The 16,879-nt window shown below is 36.2% G+C and overlaps 2 protein-coding genes and 1 non-coding gene across 3 annotated transcripts in view; 2 read left to right on the top strand and 1 right to left on the bottom strand.

The window, feature by feature from the left end:
- The window catches only part of LOC100966918 (olfactory receptor 491-like), a 42,943-nt gene extending 35,742 nt beyond the window's left edge, over nucleotides 1-7,201 (top strand). The window contains exon 2 of the mRNA XM_003781065.2: nucleotides 6,390-7,201. Within this exon, the coding sequence (XP_003781113.2) occupies nucleotides 6,390-7,201 (812 nt within the window). The remainder of the gene's footprint in view (nucleotides 1-6,389) is intronic.
- Nucleotides 7,202-13,621: 6,420 nt separating this feature from the next.
- Nucleotides 13,622-14,554, bottom strand: LOC100966604 (olfactory receptor 491-like). The gene has a single exon (XM_003781064.1). The coding sequence runs from the start codon at nucleotides 14,552-14,554 to the stop codon at nucleotides 13,622-13,624; it is 933 nt and encodes a 310-aa protein (XP_003781112.1).
- Nucleotides 14,555-15,182: 628 nt separating this feature from the next.
- On the top strand, nucleotides 15,183-15,289 carry LOC111724453. The gene has a single exon (XR_002772754.1). It is a non-coding gene; the product is annotated as a U6 spliceosomal RNA (small nuclear RNA).
- The last annotated feature ends 1,590 nt before the right edge of the window (nucleotides 15,290-16,879 follow it).

The following is a 16,879-nucleotide window of genomic DNA, read 5'->3' as shown; positions in this document are numbered from 1 at the left end:
GCTGTGCTATCATAGCTAACAGCAACCTCCATCTCTTGGGGTCAAGTGATTCTCTTGCCTCAGCTTCCCTAGTAGCTGGGACTACAGGCACAATGGCCAGCTATTTTTTGTTTGTTTATTTAGCAGACCTGGGCTAGGTTCAAACCCACCAGCCCCAGAGCATGTGGCTGGTTCTCTAACCACTGAGCTACAGTCATTGACATAACTTTTATAAAAAAAAATTATCTTAACATATTCAGAGAGTACAAATAGATTTAGAGATTTTTTTGGTTATGTGGATGAATTACATAGTGCAGAATTCCAGGATTTTAGTGTACCCAACACCTTAATAGTATACATGGTATCCAATAGGTAATTTTTCTTACTGCACTCCTGTTCCCTCTTTCTCTTATGAATTTCCAATGTCCATGTGTCACCTGTATGGAGATGCATATCCAGTGACTGCTCCTGGTAATAAGCCCAACAATAATGCGTTGGGCTTTTTGTTCTAGAGTTACATAGGATAATGTCCTTCATTTATCTCCAAATTGCTACAAAAGATATTACTTCATTCTTTTTTCATGGTTCGACAGTATTCCATGGTGTGTGTGTGTGTGTGTGTATATCATATTTTCTTTACCCACTCATCTGTTGATGGATACTTTGGTTGGTTCCATGTCTTTGAGATTGTGGATTATGATATGCTAAACATACCAGTGCTCTCTATTCTATTCCATAGGTCTAGTTCATTGGCCTATGTGTCATCTTCATTTCAATACCATATTGTTTTAATTGCTATAGCTTTATAATATATTTCAAAAACAGGAAAGGGGACAACTCCAGCTTTGTTTTTCTTTCTAAAGACTGATTTAACTATTTGAAGTCATTTCTGTTTCATATAATTAAAGATTCTTAAAAATGTCTGTAAAAGACACTATTGGGATTTTGATAGGAATTGCATTCAATTTGCATATCACATTGGGTACTATGGACATTTTAATAATAACAGTTCTTCTAATCTATGGAAAGGAAATGTATTTGTATTTGTTTTTGCCTGGTTTAAGTTTTTTCCTTGATGTTTTGTAGTTTTAAGTGTATAAGTCTTTGGTATGTGAGTATAAGAGCTGTCCAGAATGTAGCCAACCACATACTATAAAAAGTAAAGACATACATGGCTGGATTCTTTCTGGACATCTCTAGTACTTAGTAAATTTTGTTTCTAGTTGTGTTATACTTTTTGGTGCTGTGGTAAATGGAATTGTTTTTCTGATTTTCATTTCAAATAAATTTTGTATGTTAATTTTCTATTCTATGATTATACTCAATTCTTTTATTTAGGACAAACAGTTTTTAATTGAGACTTTAGAGGTTTTTATATACTGTTTAAGATCATATCATCTGCACACAAGGACAATTTTACTTCTTCCCTTACAATTTTGATGACTTTTATTTCTTTGCAGATGTTTTCTCTCTCTCTTTCCCCCTCTTGCTAATTATTCTGGCTATCACTACAGCTCTAAGTTAAAGAGAAATAACAAAGGAGTTAACATCCTTGCATTGTTCTATCTTAGAAAAAAACATACAGGTTTTCACTGTGAGTATGCTGTTAGCTGTGGACTTTTCATACATGCTTCTTTATTATGTTGAAATAACATTCTCCTATTTTTAGCTAGTTGAAAAGTTTTTTGGGTTTCTTTGTTTTGTTTTCTTGTTTGTTTTTTGGTTTTTTGATACAGAATCTCACTCTACTGCCCAGGGTAGAATGCTGTGGCATCAGCCCAGGTCAGTGTAACCTCAAACTCCTGGGTTCAAGCGATCCTCCTGCCTCAGCCACTATAGGCACCCACCACACGCCTGGCTAATTTTTTTTTTTTTATTTTTAGCAAAGATGGGTCTTGCTTTTGCTTAGGCTGGTTTCCAACTCCTGATCCCAAAAGATCCACCTATCTCAGCTTCTCAGAGCACTAGGTTTACAGGTGTGAGCCACTATGCCTGGCCTGAAAGGTTTTTTTTTTTTTTTTAATCATGAAAAGTGTGTTGAATTTTGTCAAATACTTTTTCTGCATCTATTGAGAGGATCATATCATTTTTTATTCTTCATTCTATTAATGTGAGGTATCACATTTATTGATCTGCATCCATCCTTTCATCCCAGAGATAAATCCCATTTGATTATGGTTTATGACTTTTTTTTTTTTTTTTTTTTTAGAAAGGCTCACTCTGCAGCCTTGGCCCTGCGGTTAAGTGCCCTGGCATCATCATAGCTCATAGCCACCTCAAACTCGTAGGCTCAAGAGATCCTCTTGCCTCAGCCTCCAAAGTAGCTGGGACTGCCCAGCTAAGTTTTCTATTTTTAGTAGAGATGGGGCTCAGGCTGGTCTTGAACTCTGAGCTAAGACAAGCCACCTGCCTTGGCCTCCCAGAGTGCTAGGATTATAGGTGTGAACCAACATGCCCAGCAAAAATCAGTAGACTTTTAAAAGATCAACAGTGTACTATCTGAAAAAATAATGAAGACAATCTCACTTATAGTAGCATAAAAAGTCATTTGAAGTAAATTTATCAAAGGATCTACATACTAAAAACTAGAAAACACTAACAGAATAAACTGAAGATAACACAAATAAATGGAAAGAGATCCCATGTTTATGGGCTGGAAGAATTAATATTGTTAAAATGTTTAAACTGTCCAAAGTGATCTATAGATTCAGTGTGATCCCTATCAAGCTTCTGATATTATTATTAACAGAAATAGAAAAAAATAACCCTAAAATTTGTATGGAACCACAGAAGACCTTGACTATGAGTCTTGAGCAAAACAGAACAAAGCTGGAATCTTCAAATTACCAGAATTTACAAAACCATAGTAATCAAAACAGCATGGAAGTGGCATAACAACTAACACATTGACCAGTAGAGTAGAATAGGGAGTGTGGAAATAAATCCACAAACCTATAGTCAATTGATTTTCAGCAAAGGTGCTAAGAATAAACAATGAGAAAAAGTCTCTTCAAGAAATGGTGGTCAGAAACCTGGATATTCACATGCAGAAGAATGACATTGGCCCCTTCATTTCACCCTTTATACAAGATTCAATTCAAAATGGATTAAAGACTTAAACATAAGACCTGTAACTGTAAAACTCCTAGAAGAAAATAGAGCAGAAAATCTCCATGATATTGCTGACGTTGGAATGGGCTTTCTTAGACATAACCTAAAAGCACAGATAATGAAAGCAAAAAGAGACAAATGGGATTGCATGTAACTAAAAAGATTTTGCATAGCAAAGGTAACAGTCTACATATTGGGAGAATATATTTCCATATTATACATCAGGTAAGGAATCCAAATTTCTTAATAACAAGAAAACCAATAACCCTATTAAAAATGGGCAAAGGGCCACAAATGGCCAAGAGATATATAAAAAAAAATTCTCACTATCTCTAATCATCAGAGAAATGCAAATTAACACCAAAATCAGCTATTACTTAACACTCATTAGTCTGGCTATTATAAAAAAGATGAAAGATAGCTAGTGTTGACAAGTTGTGGAGAGTAGAGAACACTGTACCCTGTTGGTGTTATTTTAAGTTAGTACGACCATTATAGAAAACATTATGGAGATTCTTTAAAACTAAAAATAGAATTACCATACGATCCAACAATTTCACTTCTGGATATATATCCAAAGGAATTGCAATCAGTATATCAAAGAGATGTCTGAACTCCCATGTTCCCTGCAGCATTAGTCACAATAGCCAAGGTAAGGAAACAACCAAAGTACCTATTTACAGATTAATGAATTTTTTAAATGTGGCATAGATATGCAATGGAATGCTATTCAATCTTTTTAAAGCAGGAAATTTTGTCAGTTGTGACAACATGGACGGACCTAGAGGACATTATGTTAAGTGAAATAAGCCAATTATCTCACTTATATGTGAAATCTAAATATAATGTGAACTCACAGAAGTAAAGAGTAGAATGATGCTTATCGGAGGCTAGGGTGGAGGATGGGAGTGTACAGAGAAAGGGAAGATGTTGATCAAATGATGCAAAGTTTCAGTTGACAGAAAGAATATGTTTTGGTAATCTGTTACACAGCATGAAGATTCATAGTTATTAATAATGTATTGTACATTTCAAAGTAGGTAAAGCAAGGTTTTAAATGTTCTCACCACAAAGAAATGGTATCTTTTTGACGTAATGGATACATTCATTTGCCTGATTTGATAATTTTTAATATATGCATGTATCAAAACATCACATTTTACTAAAAATGTATAAAATTATGATTTGTTAATTAAATATAAAGTAAAACCTTTTTCTTCTTTTTTTTTTTTTTTAGAGACAGAGTCTCACTTTGTTGCCCTCAGTAGAATTCAGTGGCATCACAGCTCACAGCAACCTCCAGCTCTTGGGCTTAGGTGATTCTCTTGCCTCAGCCTCCTGAGTAGCTGGGACCATAGGCGCCTGCCACAACACCCGTCTATTTTTGGTTACAGTTTGGCCGGAGCCGGGTTTGAACCTACCACCCTCAATATATGAGGCTGGTGCCCTACTCACTGAGCCAAGGTGCTGCCCTAAAATAAAACTTAAAAAAATAATTATGTGAATGTGATAAAAGGCACACAAAAAATTATCTGTAGCAGATAAATTCCTGGGAAAAAGTACCAAATTTCTGATAGTTGACATGTGTGATGGTAGCCAGACATGAGAGTAATATATATTTTGAATTTTCAAGTGTTTTTTCCAATCTCCTTTTAAAGTTTTTATTTGGAAATTAATATAATAAGCCATTTTTCTTAAAATTCTATTATGTGAACTAATAATATCTTCATTTTCTTTCTTCTCTTTGAGATCTGGTTTCTTTCAACAGAGAAACTAAATTTTATTCCTCTCTCATTCCCCAAAGCCAATTCATTACTCTATAATCGTGCATTCATCCATGGGAAAAATGTTTCTGTTCAGCATATTTCACTAGGCATTTGCAACATAGAGCAAGAGTACAGGTATTAAAGAGATAAGTACTAATTAAAAAAAGTGAAAAGTAAAAAATTCAAATAATAAAAATGACAACTTAGTTTAAACCATAGCAATCTGAATATTTGCAAAAGTTGATGTTTATAAAAGAAATTAAGGTTACCTCCAAAGAGGGCTTTGGAGAGAAATAAATTCTTGAAGGATAAGTAAAAGTCACTCAAGATAGTGATGGTGGGAGGTGGGAGCCATCCAATGGAGAAAAAGAGGAGCAAAGACTAGAAAAAGTACAGTGCATCATGAAGACTCTACATAGTTCAAGAAGACTGAGGCAGCGTGAGTGGTGGATGGAAACATTCTGAGAGTCAAGCAGAGAGTCATATGCATGGAACAGAGCTGAATTCTTACCATTTGTCATCTTAATAGAATCCTTTGGCACCCTCTGCTTTTTGTTAAGCAAGCTATCACCCAGGTTAATGTATCGTGAATTACAGGCAGTTGCCAGGTTACAAACAATAGAGGTTCTGTAGGTTTATTCTTAAGTTGAATTTGTATGTAATTTGGAAAAAGCACATTTACCTATTATCTGTAATATCCGTTCATCAATGTGAGCTGCATGTAAGTCAGATGTTTGTAACCTGGGGACTGCCTGTATAAGAGGACAAGAACGAAGGCAGGGAGGGAAACAGAAAAAGAGAAAAAGTAACTAGGGCCTTGATGAAACTATGGAAACTGGAATCATAAAAAGGAGGTAAAGAAATAAAATTGGGAGCTAAGTTGTAGGTAAAACCAATAGTATTTTGTTGGATATAGCACAATAAGGGGAAGAAGGCTATGGAAGCTCAGAAGTCACAGAATTGAGAGACTGGGTAGATTATGGTTTCATTCCCCAGATGCAAAATACAAGATGAGTTGTTAAAGAAAAGAATGAATTTGGTGTGTGGAAGGATGAAGTTGAGGTATTTGTAGGATTTCTAAGTGGAGGCTCCCATAGAACATTGGAACTATGGATCTGTACCTTAGCTAGGAGTCCGGGTGTGAGAAGCATTTTTCTGTAAGTATTGAATGAAGAAAAGAATATAACTGAGGTTCCAGGTAGTGAAGTAGAAATATTCTCTGCTTATGTAGAGAAAAAAGCAGAAAATCAAAAACAGTCCTGTAGAGCCTCACTATTTATAACTTAGACTGGGAATAAAGTCATCATGAATGAGGCTGAGGAATAACCAAAGAAATCCAGGTATTTGTGAAATGAAAGCAGATAATAAATGAATATACACATTTCTCTCAACAGAAATGATTCACAGAGGACATGGAAGTTGGAAACCACACCATTGTAACAGAGTTCATCATTTTGGGGTTATCTAAGGATCCTATACTTTGTGTCATCTTCTTTGTTATATTTCTAGGAATCTACATTGTCACCTTGATAGGCAACATCAGCATAATCACTTTAATAAGAAGCTATTCCCAGCTTCACACGCCCATGTACCTGTTCCTCAGCCATTTGGCTTTTGTGGACATCTGGCTCTCCACATCAGTCACACCTACGATGCTTACAGGATTCCTTAGACAGGGAGTGGCCCTCTCCGTCACTGGCTGTGAAGCTCAACTCTACTCTATGGTCATGTTTGGCACGACTGAGTGCTTCCTGCTGGCCACCATGGCATATGATCGCTATGTGGCCATCTGCTCACCCCTTCTGTACTCCACCCAAATGTCCTCCAGAGTCTGCATCCCCTTAGTGGCAGCTTCCTACCTCGGGGGATGTGTGAATGCTTGGACATTTACCAGTTGTTTATTGAGTTTATCCTTCTGGGGACCGAATCAGATAGATCATTTCTTCTGTGATTTCACGCCTTTGTTAAAACTTTCCTGCTCAGATATCTCCATTATTGAAATTATCCCTTCCATTTCCTCGGGCTCCATCATCGTGGTCACTGTGTTTGTCATAGCCGTCTCCTACATCTACATCCTCACCACCATCCTGAAGATGCGCTCCAGGGAGGGGCGCCACAAGGCCTTCTCCACCTGCACCTCCCACCTCACTGCGGTCACTCTCTACTATGGAACTATCACCTTCATTTACGTGATGCCCAAGTCCAGCTACTCAACCGACCAGAACAAGGTGGTGTCTGTGTTCTACACGGTGGTGATTCCCATGTTGAATCCCCTCATCTACAGTCTCAGGAACAGAGACGTAAAGGAGGCTTTAAGAAAGGCAATTGTCAGAATATATTCTTAGTATCCATTCTCAGCACATAAGATGACCTGTCAAGTTTTGATTTATTACTATCACACTTAGGACCTACCAAATACTGGTGAACTAATTGCTTAAAATAAAGTCATATTTTAGTTCTACCTTTCTCTTTTAAACATTTGTAAACCAGTTGCAAGACACCTGACATCACCAAGAAAATTAGTAATATTTTCACTATTCAATGAATTCCTGTAGTTACCAAGCACCTTTCCTCAGTTTAAGTTATTTTGTAAACAATAATTTTCCCTTACTTTTTGCCAAGCCATGTTGTAACATTGTTGCATAAATAAACTCATTCATTCCTCACAACCCCCTTTGAAGTGTTACCATGATTTCTATGTCACAAATAAATCATCTTGACATGGAGACATATGTCGAATGCCCACAGTCATATAATTAAGAAAAGGTGTGTTTATATTTGAACTCAAAATTTCAATTCCAGAAACATTGTTTTTCCCCACTTAATTTTCACAGCAATATTATGTTTTGGGTATTATAAATTTCCCTTAATTTGTAATTGAGAAATCTGAGTCTTAGAGAGTTATCATAGTTTGTTCAGATTGACGTGAAATCAAGTCCTCTGTTTCTAGGGTCCACAAACTTAAATCAAACCACTTTAATCAGTACCGTGACATCAGTGCTTCTACTAAGCTAGGGAATTTTGGGGGGAATTATCAAGCCTAAACTGCAACTTTATGCCAGTATTTTAAACAGACTCTACCCCATGGCAGTCTAAATTGTACAGACTCTGGAACAAAGTGAGGACTGAAAATCTAGATTGATTTCCTTCTTTATAGAAATCAGTTCTTAACACCATTTCTACATGATTTAGGGAAGTTTATCCATATTTTAACATATGTTAAAAAATAGTACCATGTGGCCTATTGTAATCTTTATTTTTAGCAACTACAAATAGTTTCCTTTAATTCTAGGCATGGCAATTAATGTGTTAACAACAATTATAGGTCCGTAGGTCTGAATATATAAAGAAAGTAGATGCTTCAGAAAAAATTGAAACCAGAATATTTCTTATAATCAACTTTGATTGAACACTTTGCAATATTCTGTAAGATAGTGAGATAGCATCAGGAATGTCTATGTTGAACACTGAGTGCGGTTATTTTTTCCAGTTACCTAATGTGTCAAATTATTGTTAGACACCTCTTTCCCTTAGTTATTTTACCCTCAAGAATTCCTGAAACACACTTCTGTAGTGTCTTTCCAGTACTATACCTCCTTTTCATTTTCACTGCCACTTCTGATAGTATTTAAATTTTGGTTGTATAACCCCACTGGAACATCTGTGACAGGTGGAGACACATGCTTCCTGCTTCTAGCCTAATCATTAGTCTTAGAACTTGAAAATATTTTTAGCATTACAAAAGTAATTCACATTTTATGTAAATTTTTAAAATACATGGAAATTAATAACATAACAATAATTTAGAGTGCTGGATATCTCTTGTTTTTCTTCCCAGGCCCATTTTCTACCTTGATGTAATCTCAAGAGGCTGGCCTATGTGAGCTGGATCAATAAGAGTTTCTTACTTTTGACTTCTGGTTTAATTTATCAGTGGGAGATGCTGGCAGAAACTGAGGTATGGGTACTTCTCTGGCTCATTTCCATCTGGGTCATGTTAATGGGTTGTGACCCTTCACCATATGCCACAGGTCCTGAAAGGAGGTCCTCTCATCCCATGGCTCCAGGTTCTAATAATCGCTCATAATTCTTTCTCCTTCAGGTGTTGAGCTGATGTATGAGCCCTTTTCTACAGCATTACCCTTGAAGCTTTTCTTAAACTCTGCCTTCAAATTTGTATATTGTCCTTTTATCATATTCCCCTCAATTATTCAGATTGAAGGAGTCATGGATTTCCTTCAGATAATCAGGATGACATACTATTTTCAACAATTTATTTCTTGCTAATACCTCAGTGTTTATTTTCCTATACTTTTTTTGGCAAAGCATATTTTTCTTCTTACAAAATTAAAATTATGCCGTAAATATATTTGATTTGATCATCAATACAGTATAAACACCAGGTAGAACTTAATGCATTCAAGTTCAAGTCTAAACTTTTAGGTAGATTTTTAAAAAATTCCTCAATATAACCAGATTAGTTTTCCAGCATTATAACTCTCTATTCTCCTATACTTACCCAATGACCCTAAAAGGGTTCTTCCTGAACTATTCTTCTCTCTTTCCTGCCTCACAGCCTGCCTACCCTTTTGCTGAAATTATTTTGTACCTACAGTTATAAACATGTATCATGTATTCTCATCTGGCCTCAGTATCACCACTCTGAAACTGCTCTTACTAAATTACTTGCAGTCACCATGTTGCTAAATCCTAGAAGCATAAAACATGTACTCACCCTCTCTTTTCTTGCATCTTTTGGTTGTTGACGTGTGCAGTCTCACATTTCTGGTTTGGGTTTCTGTCTACATTTCTTGAAAATTTATCTCATCTTTGCTGGAGTTTGAAACTCTACCAGCCCTTTAAACGTTGGACTATCTCATGGTCTATTCTATATAATCTTACATTTACAACCACCTATAATCTGGTGCCATTTCATGAATTTAGATATTGTTTATCTTATTCTATTTTTAAAAGTGTTGTTATACTAGAATAGTACAGAAGACTGGGCAATTTCACAGAAATTTATTTTTTACAATTCTGGAAACTGGAAGTCTAAGATTAAGGCACCAGCATTTGGTGTTTGGTGAGGGCTACATCATCTGGAGGGGAAGAAGACTGTGTCCTCACATGGCCAAAGGAGGAAAAGCCAGAGGGGGTGAATTCCTTCTGGCATGCCTTTCTACAGGCACCCAATCCCATTCATCAGAGAGGAGCTTTAAATACCAGATCACTTCTCAAAGACCCCATCTCTCAAAACTATCACACTGAGAAACTTGTGACAGTATTGAGAGGTGGGGTCTTTGAGAGGTGAGAGGTATCCAAACCTGAATGTTGGAAAGGACACATTAAAACCACAGCACTACTCAAGTATTGCTCAATCCCAAATTTATATGCCCAACCCTAATTTTCTTCTGAGTTAACAAATCTCTGTATTCAATAATAATTGATGGTAACGGTTTGAAAAACAGTAAGGAAAATATTTTTAAGCAAGGACAAAAAGAAGACATTTTCTGAGTTTGACAATATTGTCATCTGTGATAAGATGGACAATAGAAAGGGTATCTAAATGTGCTTTGGAATTGGCTAGGAAGATTGTCAGGAAGAATGTTTAAAGTGCTACCCAGCTTCCTGCAGCTGCCTATGATAAAATATAGCCAGAAAGCTGTGAACTAAAACTATATTTTTAAGAAAAATTTAGAAAAATATAAAGGAGCCAGATCTTGCTGATTTTGAAAATAAGGCTATTTTTTATCCCCGGTACCTTCCACAAAAAGATTCTAAAAGTAGGAAATGATTTCAGGTCAAACATCAAATCCTAGTTGGGACTATTAGATCCTCTGTTAAGACTGCAGAATAATCTAAGGCCTCATTGTCCCTTTCAGCTAGTCTAAATACTTCCAAGAATCTGAATGACATGATTTAAAGATCCCCTCTTAAAAAAAGAAAGAAAGAAAGAAAGAAGGCATATAAAATTGTGAGGCAGCTTTCTCACAGAAGTCTTACAGGCCTCCAGAGAAAGAGTTATCTGTAAAATATATATGGGTGTGGATTTTGTCTATCTCAAAAGATTATAATTTGCCACATAGGAAGACCACAATGTTTTTTTTTTAGGAACCTTAATGAGGTACAACTCACATATCATACAATTCACATAGTAAAATGTTTAAGTTAATTTTATTAGTATATTCACAGATGTTTGCAAGCTTCACCACAGTCAATTTTAGAAGATTTTAATAATCACCAAAGAAAATATTATATCCTTTAATATCCCCCCACGTTTCCATTCCCCGTAGCCATAAACAATGATTAATGTACTTTCTGTCACTGTAAGGACATTTCATATGAATGGAACACTTCTGTTGTTGTATGGAAAATTAATTATAAAATATAAAAGGAAATAGTGAGATCAAGGCATCAATGAGAAGAGTTAATAGTCAAGATCTGAGATCATGGTCCATTGGGCTAAGTCTGCAGCATAGTTGAGAAATTGAGCAACTCAAATGTAGCTGAGATAAAGGACCAAAATAAACTTGCCAATTAATTAGTGTGGGATTTTAAGAATAAGAGATGGAGCTGAGGATAACTTAGACACTTTGGGCTTAGATTATTAAGTGAACATAAGTGGGATATTATTTGTGAGCCAAGGAAAAGAGCTTTATTCCCTAGGAAGTGTTATTTTACAAACCTGATTGAGACAAGTGCTCATCCTTTGGGCATAGTACTCACACATACTGTAAATATCAAACTACTTCCAGACAATGACTAATTTTTGTATCAGATCAAACTATGACACTTAATATGCTCAGGAAACAATTACAATGAACTGGAACATTTATAACAACATTGGAAAAAAAATACCTTGGATTCTATACTCCTCTAATGTGCAAGACGCATCACTAAAAGGTAGGAGGGTCGTGCCAAGCTCACAGGGATTTAAATGGGGCTACAGTTCTGCTGTCCATAAATGGAAAGGGGAATATACTTTCCAATTGCTCAAAGGGGAAATTCAAACAATTGTGTTCTGCTTGTTTTCAGGAGGACATCTACATGGTTCTGAGTGTCCTAGTATTTGTCAAGTCCTTTGTATATATAATTTAGTTTTCTTTACTTCAATGTTTTCTTCTTATAAAGTATTAAAATAAGAGAAACTAAAAACATAAAGTGTGTAAAATCCTATTTTCCACTTAAAATTTGAAGTGTCATAGAAACTCTACATTTTCACTTAATAGTATATTTTCAAGATTTCTAATTTTGTTAAAATTATCATTATTATTATTAATTTTTTTAGAGACAGAGTTTCACTTTGTCACCCGTGGTTGAGTGCTTTGGTGTCACAGCTCTCAGCAACCTCCAGCTCTTGGGCTTAGGCGATTCTCTTGCCTTAGCCTCCCAAGTAGCTGGGACTACAGGCGCCTGCCACAATACCTGTCTAAAATTATTTTTCTTATGTATCTCAACCCTCCTTTTTCTTTCCCCAATACACTGAGGTGATTGGACTCCTAAGTCTTGTGTCCAAATGCCATAAACAGATGTATTGGTATTTACTTTGAACTGGGAACTCCTGAATTCCAGCAAATCTATTCTCACCCTTTCTAGTCTCATAGTGATGATGTAAATGAAAGGTCATCCCTCAGGAAAGACATTTAGTTAATAAGGCTTGTGATAACATTTCTAGTTTTGTTTCTTTTAACAGGATCTCATTTCTTTATATATTCATACCTAAGGAATGAAGATCATTGTTAACACATTAATTGCAAAACTTAGAATTAAAGGACATCATTTGTAATTGCCACAAATAAAGATTACAACAGGCCACATGGGCCTATTTTCTTTAACATGTGTTAAACTATGGATGAACTTCCAGCTAAATCATGTGATCGTGGTGTTAAGAACTGATTTCTTAAAAGAAGGAAATCAATCCAGATTTTAAGTCCTTACCTTATAGTATTTTAAACAGACTGTACCACCTTGGTACCACTTGGGTACAGACTGTACCACCTTGGGCTTGGAATTATCAAGCCCAAACTGCAACTTTGTGCCAGTATTTTAAAGTTGCAGGTTGGGCTTGGTATTCCCCCCTGCCCCAAACTCCCTAGCTTAGTAGAAGCACTGATGTTATTTGACTAATTGGTTTGATTTAGGTTAAGTTCATGGACCTTAGAAACAGAGGACTTGATTTCACATCAGTCTGGACAAACTACCATATCTCTCTAAGACTCATATTTTTCAATTATAAGTTAAGGGAAATTTATAATACCCAAAACATAATATTGCTGTGAAAATTAAGTGGGGAAAAACAATGGTTCTAGAACTGGAATTTTGCGTTCAAATACAATCACACCTCTTCTTAACTATATGACTGTGGGCATTCCACATTGTGTCTCCATGTCAGGATGATTTATTTGTGAAATAGAAATCATGGTAACACCTCATATGGTGTTGTAAGGAATGAATGAGTTTATTTATGCAACAATGTTACAACAGGACCTGGCACAGAGTAAGGGGAAATTATTGTTTACAAAATAAGTAAACCAAGGAAAGATGCTTGATAACTACAGGAATTCCTTGAATAGTTGAATGAACACTACTAATTTTCTTGGTGATGTCAGGTGTCTTGCAACTGGTTTACAAATGTTTAAAAGAGAAAAGTAGAACCAAAATGTGACTTTATTTTAAGCAATTAGCTCACCAGTATTTGGTAGGTCCTAAGTGTGATAGCAATAAATCAAAACTTGACAGGTCATCTTATGTGCTGAGAATGGATACTAAGAATATATTCTGACAATTGCCTTTCTTAAAGCCTCCTTTACGTCTCTGTTCCTGAGACTGTAGATGAGGGGGTTCAACATGGGGATCACCACCGTGTAGAACACAGACACCACCTTGTTCTGGTCGGTTGAGTAGCTGGACTTGGGCATCACGTAAATGAAGGTGATAGTTCCATAGTAGAGAGTGACTGCAGTGAGGTGGGAGGTGCAGGTGGAGAAGGCCTTGTGGCGCCCTTCCCTGGAGCGCATCTTCAGGATGGTGGTGAGGATGTAGATGTAGGAGACGGCTATGACAAACACAGTGACCACGATGATGGAGCCCGAGGAAATGGAAGGGATAATTTCAATGACGGAGATATCTGAGCAGGAAAGTTTTAACAAAGGTGTGAAATCACAGAAGAAATGATCTATCTGATTTGCTCCCCAGAAAGATAAAGTTAATAAACAACTAGCAAATGTCCAAGCATTCACACATCCTCCGAGGTAGGAAGCCACCAGTAAGAGGGTGCAGATTCTGGAGGACATTTGAGTGAGGTATAGAAGGGGTGAGCAGATGGCCACATAGCGATCATATGCCATGGTGGCCAGCAGGAAGCACTCGGTTGTGCCAAACATGACCCCAATACAGAGTTGAGCTTCACAGCCAGTGACGGAGAGGGCCACTCCCTGTCTAAGTAATCCTATAAGCATTATAGGTGTGATTGAAGTGGAGAACCAGATGTCCACAAAAGCCAAATGGCTGAGGAACAGGTACATGGGCGTGTGAAGCTGGGAATAGCTTCTTATTAAAGTGATTATGCTGATGTTGCCTATCAAGGTGACAATGTAGATTCCTAGAAATATAACAAAGAAGATGACACAAAGTATAGGATCCTTAGATAACCCCAAAATGATGAACTCTTTTACAGTGGTGTGGTTTCCAACTTCCATGTCCTCTGTGAATCATTTCTGTTGAAAGAAATGTGTATATTCATTTATTATCTGCTTTCATTTCACAAATACCTGGATTTCTTTGATTATTCCTCAGCTTCATTCACGGTCACTTTATTCCCAGTCTAAGCTGTGAATAGTGAGGCTCTACAGGACTGTTTTTCATTTTCTGCTTTTTTCTCTACATAAGCAGAGAATGTTTCTACTTCACTACCTGGAACCTCAGTTATATTCTTTTCTTCATTTAATATTTACAGAAAAATGCTTCTCACACCTGGACTCCTAGCTAAGGTACAGATCCATAGTTCCAATGATCTATGGGAGGCTCCAGCTGGAAATCCTACAAATACCTCAACTTCAGCCTTCCACACACCAATTTCACTCTTTACTTTAACTTCTTCTCTTGTATTTTTTTTTCATGTTCTCACTATTAAATTGGAACTAATCAATCAACATTCATGTCCACATGGAAGTAAATCTCAATTCAAATCAAGCAGGTGATGCGGAGTGAATGGGGAAATTCATAACTAATGGGTACAATACACAGTATCTGGGAGATGAACACATTTATAACTGGTACTCAAAGTGTCCAAAGGCAATTCATGTAGCTAAAAACATTTGTACTCTGGTGCTTGCTTTAGCAACACATAAACTAAAATTGGAATGATACAGAGAAGATTAGCATGAGCCCTGAACAAGGATGACATGCAAATTTGTGAAGCGTTTCATATTTTAAAAAAAACAAAAACAAAAACAAAAAACATTTGTACCCTGATGATATTCTGAATATAAAATAATAGAAAATGAGAAACCTGTAATATATAGAAGTTTCAGATGCAAGTACAAAGTCATGTAATCATCAGAAATTTTGCAAGCATTCGATATTTTTAAAAAGCCGAATACTACAGAATAATAAAAGGTAATTTTGATGTTACTTCATTTAAATGCTAATTTTCATTAAAATATAAGTACTTTCTGCAGAATAACTTTGAACTCTGAAAAATAATGAATGTTTCAGATGTTTCCTCTTGTATTTTGCATCTGGGGAATGACACCACGATCCACCCAGTCTCTCAAGTCTGTGACTTCTGAGCTTCCATAGCCTTCTTCCCCTTATTGTGCCACATCCAACAAAATACTGTTGGTTTTACCTACAACTTAGCTCCCAATTTTATCTCTTTGTCTCCTTTTTACAATTCCCAGTTTCCATAGTTTCACCAAGGCCCTAGTTACTTTTTCTCTTTTTCTGTTTCCCTCCCTGCCTTCATTCTTGTCCTCTTATACAGGCTGTCCCCAGGTTATAAACATCTGACTTACGCACAGCTCACACTGATGAATGGATGTTACAGGTAATAGGTAAATGTGCCTGTTCCAAATTACATACAGATTCAACTTAAGAACAAATGTACAGAAACTCTCGTTTGTAACATGGCGACTGCCTGTAATTCATGATACATTTGCCTGGGTGATATCTTGCTTAACAAAAAGCAAAGGATGCCAAAGGGATTCTATTAGGATAACAAATGGTAAGGATTCTGCTCTGTTCCATGCATATGACTCTCTGCTTGTCTCTCAGGATGTTTCCATCCACCACTCACACTGCCTCAGTCTTCTTACTATGTAGAGTCTTCATGATGCACTGTACTTTTTCTAGCCTATGCTCCTCTTTTTCTCCATTGCACGGCTCCCACCTCCCGCCATCACTATCCTGAGTGACTTCTACTTATCCTTCAAAATTTATTTCTCTCCAAATCTTCTCTGACTCCTCAATGGAAAATAGAATAAGTAACCTTTATTTGTGTTTCAGACATCAGCTTTTGAAAATGTCTAGATGGCCTTGCTTTCTACTTGGTTATGATTTCTGTTGTTTGATTTTTTTCAATTTTCACTCTCCTCAGCTAGTACATATTCTCTTCAATAACTGCATCCTTTCCCTATACTGCAAATACATCGTGAAATATGCTGAAGAAAAATTTGTACCCTGAATGAATGCATTGTTAGAGTAATTAATAGGGTCTGGGGAATGAGAGGAGAATAAAATTTAGTTTCTCTGTCCCAAGAAACCAGGCCTTAGAGAAGAAAGAAAATGAAGACATTATTAATTCATGTGATAATATAAGAAGTAAAAAACAAATTTTTAAATTTTAAATAATTATCATTTTATTAATAAAAATTATAGATGCAGGTTAGAAATCATGTTTGAAATTCAAAATATATATTACTCTCAAGTCTGGCTATCATCACACATGTCAACTATTGGACATTTGGTATTTTTTGCCCAGAAGTTTATAGTTTATGTCCTCTAAACATGTTTTTATGTGCCTT

This window comes from Otolemur garnettii, unplaced genomic scaffold (assembly GCF_000181295.1).
Source record: "Otolemur garnettii isolate 467f Iridium unplaced genomic scaffold, OtoGar3 scaffold00001, whole genome shotgun sequence".
NCBI classification, from domain to species: Eukaryota; Metazoa; Chordata; class Mammalia; order Primates; family Galagidae; genus Otolemur; species Otolemur garnettii.
This window is presented reverse-complemented; position numbering and strand designations above follow the sequence as displayed.